At 39.9% G+C, this 13,199-nt stretch overlaps 1 protein-coding gene across 1 annotated transcript; it reads right to left on the bottom strand.

Moving 5' to 3' along the window:
- Positions 1–5,266: 5,266 nt before the first annotated feature.
- LOC149022854 (uncharacterized) lies at positions 5,267–12,980 on the bottom strand. The gene is made up of 7 exons (XM_089150750.1): positions 11,797–12,980; positions 11,512–11,679; positions 7,614–7,780; positions 7,012–7,140; positions 5,906–6,086; positions 5,711–5,755; positions 5,267–5,562 (listed from the first exon to the last, which is right to left on the bottom strand). The coding sequence occupies exons 1-7, from the start codon at positions 12,892–12,894 to the stop codon at positions 5,443–5,445; spliced, it is 1,908 nt and encodes a 635-aa protein (XP_089006876.1). The 5' UTR covers positions 12,895–12,980; the 3' UTR covers positions 5,267–5,442.
- Between the last annotated feature and the right edge of the window lie 219 nt (positions 12,981–13,199).

The raw sequence follows: 13,199 nt of genomic DNA, 5'->3' as shown, positions 1-13,199 counted from the left end.
GGAGAAGACTAATAAAATGATTAAGCACAAATGTAATCAACATTGGAACTTTTAATTTGTTTCCACTCGATTACTCTTAGTTGATTATTTCCTTTAGTATTCATCCTTTATGAAAATTTTGGAAACTTTATTAATTATTAATTGATGAACTGTCTATTCTTGCTTTTGATTATGGAATTGTGTGTCTTATTTATTACTGATAGTGTAACTCAAATCTTGTGGTTGTGGATCACGTCAATGGGTTATCTGGTGGATTCAATACCGTCGGGTGGGGTGTGACATTGTGCATCATCATATTTTCGTAGAAGTCCAAGATGGCTCGGCACACATCCCCACCAACAATCTCTAGCAATGCTTGTAAAAAGAGCCCCAAAACCATCTTTACTTTGAGACCTATCATCATCTGTAGCAAAACCACCCCTTAATTTCTTCAATAGTAATAGTCTAGTCAACCATACTCCATCAAGCTTCCTACAAAAATCTACCTCCTTCAATGCATGTCAAATCAAGGTTGGTGATCGGACCACCATCAGTTGAAGAAATTGATGTAAGAATATTCCTACTATGCCTAACCTTTACAAACCTATGAAAAAGCCTTGAATTTCCATCATCAAGTTTAAGTAATTGAATGCGGGATTTCTATCTAAGCTCAGATTCTCTAGCATGCAACAAGATCCAAAGATCGCCCACAGCTCTCTTTTCTTGTGTCATTGTATTAGGGTCTAGAGAACCATTAGCAACAGAAGACGAAGGCCGTTAAACTTGGGCACGAGCAACCTTGATCTTCTCATCCAATCGAGAATAAACTTGCTTACTACATGACTTTAGAGACTCCTTGGTAGCCTTCAATGTTGACATGAGAACAAACATTAGCTTTCCCACTACTGGCCTTGTCCACACCTCTATGATCAAAGGAAGAAAATTAGGGAGCTCAATCCAATGATTAACAAAATAAGATTGCTTACCTCACACATTGGCCTTGCTCAAGGTAACTACCATGTGTGTGAAATCCCCAAAAATCCTAAATCAATAGACTTTCATCTCGGGTCCACTAACCCGGAGTACAAGTAGAAGGTAGCTTTGGATCATTCGAGTGAAGACTGGAAGTCCGAAAATCGAACCTATGGACTTAGATGAGCTACTACTTTAATTGATTTCAAGAGGAGAGAGAAAGTCAGTCCAAAAGGCAAAAAAGGAGATTTTGGTATGCACGACTACCAATGCTAAAGGACTTCAATGCCAAGGTGATTCAAGAATTTTTGGAGGTCCCTACCCTCCGAAGCCTGTCAAAATGGCTTTTGCACGTGGAAGATATAGGGCAGTTGATTGTGGCGGGTGACTGGTTTGACCGACCGTCCCCTGCCCAAAAAAGGGTAGTTTCGATAATTTAAGCCAAGAAGCTCTAGTTCTTTGATTTTAACCTCATAAACAATGTCTTATGTTGTTTGGAGGCTGAGTGCATGGGAGAGGAGAAGAACTTGGAATTTGGTGAGATTCTTGCACGATTGGTGGTGTCGAAGAGCAAACCACAAGGATAATCGCTTGTTGAGGTAAGAAAAATCTAAAACCCACTTTGCAACCAGTCTTTTGAGGTATTTAGGATGATTGTTTGCAATAATGGTGGTGGTTGTGGTAGTTGGTTGGATTTGAATTTTCTTTAGGTTCCCCATTGTGTTTTGCAACCTCTTTGAGTGATGGTTGGTTTCATTTCACCCAGTTGAGATTGATTGACCCTCTCTGAGATGCTCGCGGGTGACTCTCTAAGAACCAAATTGGTTGCATTTTGTGTTGGAGACTAATTTGGGTGTTTGCGTGTTTTTAGGACATAGATACCGTCCTATTGAAGCCCCCAAAGTCCACAAAATTTTGGGTTCAGAGCCAATGGGCAATCAATTGAGGCAAGCTGCCCATGACCAACCGGCCCCTTTTTCGGGTGAGGTTGATTTTGGTTCGTTTGATGCGTGGTTTGGTCCCCAACTTGGACTTAATTTAATCTATGTGTTTTCTAGGGTTCTTGTAGCTTGTTAGCATCCTTGGTTGTGGATTTCTTGGACTCTTGGAGATCATTCTTGTTATCGACAGGTGAGGAATACATGATCATGTATTTGTGTATTTGATTCAAATCCTAATTCTTGTTACTACAAATGCTGTATTATTTTCTCATGAATTCTATTTGAGACTTTGCAAGGACAAATGGTAAGGTGATATTTTATGTTTATTTATCATTCAACTTTGTTCAAATTAGTTATGAATGTGATGTGTTGGGAATTGGGTGGCAAGTCATTTCTTATATATCAATTGCATTCATTTAGTCATTATTGTGCATTATATGTAGGTGTCTAGAAGCATGTTTAGATTATCTTTTTCCATATTACTACCCATTTGGCATGAGTATTGAATCTAACTAACCCATGATAAAAGTGGTTGGCTCCTGTGAGCGTCCAATAGGAGTATCCAGTCCATAAGGAGACATAGGCCCACTGTTATCATGCAATTGTAAGGTTGCATATGTGGAGGGTTTGGGCTCGTGGTCATTCAACAAAGATAGCTAGTTAGTGAGGAGACACAAGAGTGTCCTCCATAGCATGTGTGTATGGCCATAGAGTTACGGAATGTTAATCCACTAGAGGTAGTTAGTCCGTGAGGAATAACATTCTTAGGTGGAGAAGGATACTCGGACCAATAGGGCACTAGGCATAAGGAAAGGTATCTAGACCACATGTAGTATGAAACGTGGTTAACCTTGCATTGGCCTAGACTTACCCCTAACACACATCAATAATCATACCAATGGTGTATTAAGAGAGTGGTGACCTAATTCCCTAGCCATGGTGTCATGTGACAGTACCCCTATACCACAAGATCCCAATAGAGGTAGCTAGTCTATGAGGGATTAGAGTGATGACACTTCCCAGAGGAGGCTGATGCTATGATTTAATGCGTGTTCACCATAAAGACTAGCACTTGTTAGAGTATAAGGGGATACTTGCATAGACACATTACTCCATTTCATTTACATTCATATTTTATACCTGATATATGTATTAGATGCACGATATGTGATATTGTTGAACTTACTGTGGAACTCTATCCTCGAAGATATATTTTCTCTAGATTCTCTTATAGATTATGAGGACCCCATTATTCCAGAGTATATGTCGCCGTTTAAGCCGTATGACATTCTGGCAGGCAGAGATGTGGAGATCCATTGAGGCACATGTCCATGCTTAGACTATTCATACGATGTTTAGCCCTTTTGATCGTCGTTTGATTATTTTAGATACATGGTAGAGTTTGACGGGGATTACGAAACTCTCGTTTGGGAACTCGAAGGATTAAACTAAATACTCTTAAACCTTTCTTGATACTTATGAGACTTCCACCATTTGACATTAACTTTCCTTTAAACTCTGATCATAACTTTGTTTATCTTTTTGGATGCTTGTAATAACTTTGATAATTGGGACCTTTTTATTCATTTACTTTTTGGATTATGCTATATTGCATTGTGTGACTATGAATTGGCCGTGAACCTAGATATTGTAGTGTATCACCCCCATAGGTATTTGGATAAGTTCAATATCGACTAGGTGGGGTGTGACAATGTGGTTTCAATTTTCTTGTGCATGTGTCTTCATAGATTTGATGCCTTAGCAGTTACAATGATTCCCTAGTCAATGGTCGGTAGATGCCACTTTTTAACTAGAAGAAGTAGCGAGTGAAGAACCTACCGTTTGTGCATTAAATACCACCAGTGCACGATCCAAGGAATCCACTAATTCCAAGCAGTTACAATCATGTGCAAGATGCACCAAATCCACCTGATTTGGCACTGAGGTAAGCATCACCACCTGGTTTGTCTCTGAGGTAGGCTCCCTCGCATCTACCACATTGTCATTATTTCCATTAATAGGTGAAGAACCAACAACTCCATGACTTGCATCCACTCTCGCACTCCTATAAGAGCATAAATAACTCCTTATTCCCATTATTGCCTGTTGCTCCAAGATTTGACCATGGGCTAAATGGTTCGTTATAAAACCAATTCTAGTTCCTAAGAAACAAAGAAAGTGAGTATGAGCTGCCTCTGGGGACGGGAAGCCACCTCCAATGATTAAGTCAGAATCTGGTGAACAGAAATCCTCGTAAATAGGAGTAAATGCTCTAAGAAGATGACCTCAGAATGTCTTTTAGGTAGTTGCAAAAGAGTAAATGACCAAAGTTAATGTTCTTGAACTTCCTTTCATTCGTGTATGTTCCTTGAACTTCCTTTCATGCTCTAAGAAGATAAACTTGGCTTTATATACCAAGTTCATACCTCTAAGGTGGTGAAGATGCATTGCAGCCCTCAGATCCTTTATTCCAGATGAAGGGTTGTGATTGTTTCTCATGGGTAACTTGATCAGCAAGCCAAGAGCCCAATCTTTTTGAGGAAGCCTCGAGCGCTGTTAATCCCACCGAATCGGGTCGTCAGGTTCACGTTGACATGGATGTGCCAGCAGTCCCCCACTTTGGTAGACAAAACGTAAGGGTGTGATACTCAAGGAAGTCTTAAGCGAATGAAAAGCTTCCTCACAGGCATTGAGCATTTAATGAATCTCAGTGCATTCAATACTGAAATTAATGTGTGGATTGATGTCTGGGCGAAAACACACAGAATCCTCTTGCAACGTTACTTTAGCTGAGATATAACTTGTCGGGTGCTTGATGAAGACCATCCAAAAAGTCCATCTTGACAGCTGGCTGTCACCATAAAGCACTCTTTTCAGCAAGTATTCTACCAAGAAGTGCTTTATGAACCCTGTGAACTGGGATTGAGCCAAACGTACTAGTTTGCGTGGTCCACCCAGGTCCAAGAATTTAAACCATAATGTTTATAACATTGCCATTAATATTAGAGCCATTATTCCCATTAACTTCAAAATTAATCCATGCACAACATGAGGGTACTCTAGGGGCCGTTCTTGATGTCAATTTGCCACCATGGGTTTGTGCCCCACCCATTACACCACTGGAGCCATTCTAACTCTCCACTCGCTGCCCTTGATTCAAGCGCCTTTTCACCCTTTGCCACTGCTGTTCAGGCTACAATGTTGAAGTCACAACACCCTCTAGTAACTGGCCTAAACTCTGGAAAATGAGCAAATAAGAGTGGTCAGCATGGCCAAACACCTCACATTTGCTACAGGCAGGAGGCGCACGCACACTCATATTGCAGCTGTTACTAAGAAATGAAAAGAGATGAGATCTTAATCGTCCTCAAAATAATTCTGAATAACATATAAGAATATTCTATCACAATTGAGACAGATTAGACGTAGCGCATCACTACAAATTCTATTTTGTACAGTATTACTGTTGACTTTAACCTGGACCAAAACAATGTCACAGCGTTCAAAGGATGTCTCAGTTTCTTTTGTTAGGATTGATTGGCATACCATCTTACCCCGATTCACCTTTCATATTTCCAGACTGTTGAATGAATGTAACAAATGCCTTTACCGAGAGATGGATGGATGGGTGTTTATTATCAACACAGAGAGCCGCCACCCACTCGAGCCTCTGTCATGGGAGCAGCATTAATTAATTAAGTTACCAACAATAAATAGAAAAATAGAAAATATCATAATATTTCAAGAATTTAGCCTGAAGAGTTAAGAGTTTTACACCTAGCTAGAAGAGAAATGAGATATGGTTGTGTTTTATATACCTTTACGCACTCCAATAGATCATCGTTTGTTGTTGTTACACCAGTCTGAAAAGATTCAGCGAATTAATACTTCAACGGAAGGAGAGGTTTAGTGACGATATTTCAAGTTGAAACTCAATTAAAAGTGACAACAAAGATCAACAAAATTCAACAAAAACATAGACGATGGGCCCATAGAAGAAGTTGTGCAAGTACCTCAATGACCCATTGGCAGGATACATCATGATTGCATAATAGTGATGCAAGGATGACCACTGCAGCTGCTATTGTTGAGGGCCAAAAACGTAAGTTCCTGTAGTCCACCATTACCAGTAGTGCGAGCCGATAAGCCCTGCAATCCACGTCTGCGTCCGCTTTAGCTGCCTTCAGGTAGAACCTACAAAGCATTGAGATTCATTTGAATAGATGCCTTTCAAAAAGTTCCCCTATCCAAATTCTTTATTGCCAGAGGTAAAAAACTGTGTGCTCCTCACATTTTTTCACCACATATTCACAGGATTCATTTTTGAGCACTGATGAGGAGACCAAAAGTGGGACTCCCTCCTTAAATATGTGACAAAGAAAGATGCAAAAAACAATAAAGCAAAATCCTCTACTGACAATCATAGAAGATCCCAACTCCAAACCCCACCCCCCACCCCCTTCTATTTCCTTTCTTACAACTAATATTACTATTTTGGGGACTATGCATGACTAGGCCAACTGCGTATTTATTTTTCTCTTTTTGGTCAAAGGCAAATCATGCATTTCATACCTAGACAGGGAAAGAGAAAAAAATTACATGTCTATGAAATTAGGTTCATTGGTCACTCTTGAGATTAACTATGAAAAGAAAATTACACACTAAATCAGCCTCTTGAATTGGAGTTCTGTCATGGGAGTACAAACAATTAAAGGACTAGCCTTAATTTCCTTTGTCCCCTCACAGGACAGCCAATCAGCCTTCTGAATTGGAGTTCTGTCGTGGGAGTGCAAACAATTTAAGGAATAGCCTTAATTTGCTTTGTCCCCTCACAGGACAGCCACCCGAACACAATGGAATAAGTTGAGCTTCACTGGCTCAGCTTGGCTAGCGGCCCATATCAGCCTGATCTTGTAGTCAGAGCTGCCGGACCCTGCTAATCAGCCAAAAATTGGGAGACCATATTAAAGCTCATGAGCAAGTCGATTCAGGCCCAAAGTTATCAAGCTCAATTCAGAGATGGCTTAAACACAAAACAGATACATTGCAGACAGAATTAATTGATTTAAGGCCTGCTATCAGGGATAAATTCTACAATAATGGAGTAATTGGAGCATACCATATGAAGTCGTGTGTCGTGGGCAGGAAGCATTGGAAGTTTAGGACCTCTTGCACCAACCATTCCATAGCCACAACCTCACAGCTGCTGTACGTTGTGTCTCCCACTTGAAAAACCTTTTGTTGGATGCTGAAAACACCGATGAATATGATTACATGATTAGCAAAAACCACAATTTATTTGGACAGTGAGAGACTCGCATAATGAAATACTACAGTGCCATCAAATCATCCCCCCCCCCCCCAAAAAAAAAAAGCGGCTAGAGCAATATCATCAAATCAACCACATTATTTTATCTATTCCTCAACATAAAATGCATCAGATCAGAATTGCGTTGTTTTTTTGGTGAAAATCAGAATTCTATTCTATGATCAAATTAAGATGATTTCATAAATAATTGGGTACCGTGTGTACAAGAAAAAGCATGGTTACAATTAGGCAGAACCTTCAACTAAAAGCAGAGGACTTGGCAATATATAGCTGGCACCGTTAAGTAAACCGACTTAGGCATCAAATTCAAGGTGAATATGGGAAGACCATAAAGATCAGAGAAAGGGACAAAAAATTCAAAATCGAAGTATAGTTTGGAGAGAAGATATTACCAGTTTAAGTGTTGATTTTCTTCAAACCTGGCGGCCAGAGAGAGACAAGCAATTCCAACTACTTGCAGGTTCTTTTTTTGTTTGAAGAGTCCTTCGCTCAGAAACCTATCGAGGAGGTTAATCCCTAAAAACAACGTTGCTACACAAAGTCCCTTGGTAATGCTTTGCTGCTCATCAAGAAAAACATCGACAATCCAATGAGAAACGGATAACTAATGTGGAAAGAAAATACATCATAAACATTGTAGTAAAGGAATGCTGTTGAAATGAAAGGCACCCAAAATCCTTGAGAAGGAAAATGGTTTAAAATTTTTCGGTACTGAATGAATGCGTCACTCAAATGAGTTATCACTCTAATAGACAATTACCAATGGATCGACCATTGTTATCATTTGGTATATAACTAGGTGGGACATACCAAGAAAAAATATGCTGCTGCTACTACTACAGGTGGATAGCTGAAGATCTCTAAACTTCATCTTCGTGGCCTTGTCCAACAACTTAAAAACTTGATTTTATCAGATAAATCTCCCAGCCCCCACAAACAAAAGAAAAGGGAATTTTACAAGACACATATGCACTTGTCAGTTCAAAGAGAGTGCATATTAATGTGAATTGCAACTACCCGTCAAATTGAGATCCTCTCCACCCAGCCTGCCCCCCCCCCCCCCCGCCCATCTGCCCACACTCACATGAGTTTGGGAACCACACTGCCCTGCCTTGACACAGGTAGACCTCATGCAGTACTGCAGTGTAGGTCTCACACTAGTGAGTGTGGGCAGATGGGTGGAGGGGCAAGCTAGGTGCAAAGGATCTGAACTCCTATTCGCTGCATGCTTCAATTGTCTGCAGGAAACAAAATAACTAGACTAATCCTTTTTGCATGTCTACAAACTGCCAACTCAAATAATGAGAACACCCTTGATTCACTTTTAGGTTTCAAGGAGACAATGGGATACGAATTTCCGACCATTCGAGTGGCTAAAGCATTAAGGACTTAAGGACATTTGTTGGGTGGAGAGGATCTAGACTCAATATGGGAAGCACTGCAATTGTTCTAGTGAACTTTAACTCTTTGGATGACCTAACTAGGGTGTGGTCAGCTGCCATTAACCAGCCACCCCAAGAGCTATGAGACTTTTATGTTGGAATAGTCAAGGGTGTAGTCAGCCCCTAACTAGTAACTACTTGCATAGGATATGCAAGTCCTCCAAACGAAACTATGTGCCTTGGATGGAGACGAAACAACTTGAACATGGAATGGTTAAGCTTGCTTCATCTGTGGTTAGGGATGTAAACGGATAGTCGAAAATTCGAATTCGATTCGATTCGTATTCACATATATGTTTAAGAGCATCAGAATTCGATATTTTCGAATTCGGATGATCTGATTAATAATCATATTCAAATTCGGATATGCCAATTTTAAGTCAGATATTATCCAATTCGATTAGTTATTTGACGGATACTCTCCATATCTAATATTTGTATCCGATTAGAGTTTAATTTTGAAAAATACATCATTATCCCTTTATTAATATTCATTAATAGTAACTAATAACATTAAACTACCAATAGTTTCTCTAATCGGAAGTCGGATATTCAAACTACATTTGGATATTTTTATCCATCCAATTACTTTGAATTCGGGTCGGATAATATCCAAAAATCCAATTAACTAAACATATTCAAATTTGGTTATAAATATACATATCCGACGAATATCGGATTCGAATTCAGATAATGTGTTTAATAATCGGATTCTGATTCGGATATTACCATATTCGAGCTGAATTCGATCCATTTGCATCCCTATCTGTGGGATTCATTGACAACTATCATATTGAGCCAGATGGTAGATCTAATGGTATTTCTATTATGTGGGATGGTACTATTTCTTTAACTCTTTATTCTTCTGGGGAGGCTGCCTCGACGGGGGTGTGGGGGCAGTACCCCCGGAGAAAAAACAGGTTCTATGTCTCTTTAGAGTTCCTTTGCAGATTGGCGTCAATTAAGCGGTTCAAAACAAAGCGGTTGAAAAAGACGCTTTGACAACCATGCCTGAGATAAATCATCTCTTCTTTGTTGACAATTGTATGCTTTTCTCTCCCTCACATGATGGAAATGCAATCATCATTAGACAAATTTGTCGAGACTATATGGAGGCCTCTAGCCAGCCTATCAATCATTCAGAATCATCTGTCTTGTTTAGTTAAGGGGCCGTCCTTCAGCTAGATCATATATTTCCCAACTTCCTCAACATTAATGAGGTAACAACTCATGGGATTTATCTAGGCTTACCTTCCACATTTGGCAGGTCCAAAACCCACAAACCCATCCTCCCTTTGGGCAAGAACTTTTAAGGCAAAATATTACCCGTATAAATCCCTTTTGCAAGCCACTTTGCCTAAGGAGAGTAAAGATGCCTCTTGGGGATGGAGGAGTATCATGGCTAGCAAGGATGTCTTAAAGTTAGAGCTCAAAAGAAGAGTGGGCAATGGGGCGGACACTCATATATAGTTAAATGCTTGGATTTCCCTTGCCTACAGATACACTCCTCATGGCCCCTAACATGTTTTTGAGTTGGTGAATTGGCAATCCTAGACCTAGAAATTACACTTGTTGAGAGACTGGTTCTCTCCCCGAGAGAGTCTTGCTATTCAAACCTTACCTATCTTATCCTAGGAAACAGGGCATGATTGGACTTGGAAGGCTTCTAAAAATGGCAAGTTTAGTGTGAAATCAGCATACCACCTTCAAAACTCTCTTAACGGAACCTCTCTCACCTAACCATTCTCCTTCCTTCTGGAGGACTATTTGGAACATTAAAGCTCTCCCAAATATAACAAATCTTGTATGGAGAGCAGCTCAGAATGCCTTGTCTACACATAAAAATTGCTTCAAATAGATAGTTGTTCATCCCCAATGTGTTTTCTCTGTACGTCACACGTTGAATCTCTTCACATACTTTATTTCATTGTGACCATGCAGTTGCTTGTTGAAGAGCTTCAGCATTAAGAATCGATACTAGGGAGTTCATAGGGGAGTCACTTCAAGAGTGGATTGATTTTATTTCCACTCGGTTTCAGAATTCCAATGAAATGGAATGGGTTCACTCTGGAGTGCAGTTATTTGGGTGGTTAGGAATTACAAGAATCACTATCTTTTTAGGGGACTGCTCCCATCTCTTAGCAGCTCTATGTTTTGCTTATCTAGAATATTAGATGATATCAATTCTTGTTGATACTCTATGACGCAGGATCAGCAGGTTCAGTGGACAGTACCACCTCTCCCTTCTCTGGTTCATTTGGCAGTGTGTTACAAGATTTATTGTGATGCATCACGGGATTCATCAACAAAGGCAGGGGGACATGGAAGCTTAATCTGGGATCCCGATGGACAGTTTATTATAGGCAAGATTAGTAGCATGCGTATGTTTGTCTCTTTTAGCTCTAGAATGTGAAGCAATTAGAGACACTTTGCTTTTGTCTTTTATTCTTTTTCTGTAAACCTCTGTCATATTACAATTTTTCCATATAGTCTAGTAGTGTTAATGCCCTCCATGGGCATGCTCAATTTCTTCCATATTGGGCAAGTGAAGGCATTTTGAGAGATGTAATAAGTCTAAAAACTCATTTTCCACCGGTTCAGATTTTTTATGTGAGTATCTCAGTTCATAGGTTTGCTGATTTCCTAACTAGAGGAGCTAAAAAATATTTCTCTTTGAGTCATGTCTGATGGCTGTCCTCGCCCCTTCTTTTTGTACAGCCAGGTTTTAATGCCTCCAATTTGGTTTTAGAGAGCCTAATATATTTATCAGCGATAACCGATAAATGCAAAAGAAACTCCGCAGGTTACCCACGAAAAACAGTATAAGAAACTCCGGAAATAGATGTACCTGAATTATCCAGTTAACCATCAGTAACCGTTGCTGGATGACGAGTTTGCCGTACTCCGTCGTTGAGCTGTAATCCCTGACGTAATCGTGTCGTAAATTTTGCCTTCTCTCTCTGTGTCTTAAGTTTCTGTAACGTTCTCCGTCTTCCTCGTCTTCAAATCTCAGCAACTGAACCGAAAATTGAATTTTAAAAAAATGTTAAGACCAGATTAAATAGTTAAACAGAAAGAAGAATGTAACTAACTGGCTTTTTATATATGGACTTTCAGAGAATAGAAAGCATACTATGAACTCATCGGGAGACCCGTCTTCAACTCTTAACGAAGCTTTGCCGTTAGGACGAGAACTTCGCTTTGAGAATTCTTGCTTGAATTGAAGAAACAACGAGAAATAAGTTGACGTAATTGAATTTCCGGATGACCGTATGGATAAGTCGGTTGGAGAGTCAGCGGACTTCCCATTAGAATCTGAAGGGAGCCGTTTGGTTCCTGCTGCAGACAAGACATATTCTGGATAAGTTAGGTCAGGACAAAATTCCTTTGGTGTTGGTGTTTCCTCCGCAGTAGAATTTGAAGGGAACAGTTCGATTCCAAACGAGATATCTTCTGGATAAGTTATCCACCAGTCGAGACAATAATAATCGGATTCCTCTGGTATTATTTTCTCGGGGGTAGATTCTGAATTGGAAACAACTAAATTTCTCTCAACCCGTGAAAATTCGGAAAACTCAGACATTTGACCTTTATCTGTCTGACCTTTATCTTCCTCCTCTGATTCATCAGCATTCTTTCTGATTGCAGTAGAATTTCTTGCTCCTTGATCTATTTCTGTACGCATATTTTCTGAGAATCTAAGGGACGTTTCTTGAGGAGAAGTAGAGGCTTGAACACAAGAGCTTTCAAAAGGTGAGATTGCCGAGGAAGCAGCATTTCCTCCACCTTCCCGAGCCTTCGGAACTCCATTAACCGATTCAGCTTTCAACTTCAGATTTCTCACGAGAAAATCGTCCGTTTTGCTGAGAAATCGAGTCTCTACTCCACGAAACGATTCTGGTAGTTCCACTCTTACGTCTGCTGCTACTTCTTCGTTCTCAGTCTTCTTTTCGTTTTGTATCTGTCTGCGACAGGACTTTGTTATTCTCCGGCATTCTTCCTCGGGAATGTTACCGCGTAAACTTTGATCATCGAATGCAACTTCAGATCTCGGTTTCTTCTTCAAATTCACATAACCGACTGAGGTCCTGCTTGAAGTACACGAAACTTCGTCGGGGGAGTATGAAGCTTCTGGAAAACCTGACAAACCTGAATTATTATTAGAGAACAACAAATTCGAAGATTCAACAGGGACCGGAGACCTCTGAATCGAACTCTCGGTTTTCTTCATCTCAGCTAATTTTCAAAATCAAACTTTCATATGATTTCTTTTTTGTTTTTTCCAGGACGAAGGGCGAGAATATAAATTGTCGGACGGATTCTTCGTCTCTTCGATTGTTAAGATCGAGGGTTCGCAATTTCTAGGGATTTTTTTTTTTTTTTTTTTTCGGGGTATGTCGCAATTTCTAGGGTTAGAGATCGTTGCAAGTTGCAACCATTTGGGAAACATTCCTCGGTTTCTCTGTAAATTTATGCAGAAGTAATTAAAAAAAAAAATTTGTGGGTCCTACGTGAATTACTTTTCGCCACGTCTGA

This window comes from Hakea prostrata, chromosome 3, assembly GCF_041222555.1.
Source record: "Hakea prostrata isolate BN-2017 chromosome 3, UWA_Hpros_2, whole genome shotgun sequence".
Classification (NCBI taxonomy): Eukaryota; Viridiplantae; Streptophyta; class Magnoliopsida; order Proteales; family Proteaceae; genus Hakea; species Hakea prostrata.
The sequence above is the reverse complement of the archived record's forward strand: the minus strand, read 5'-3'. Positions and strand labels throughout refer to the sequence as shown.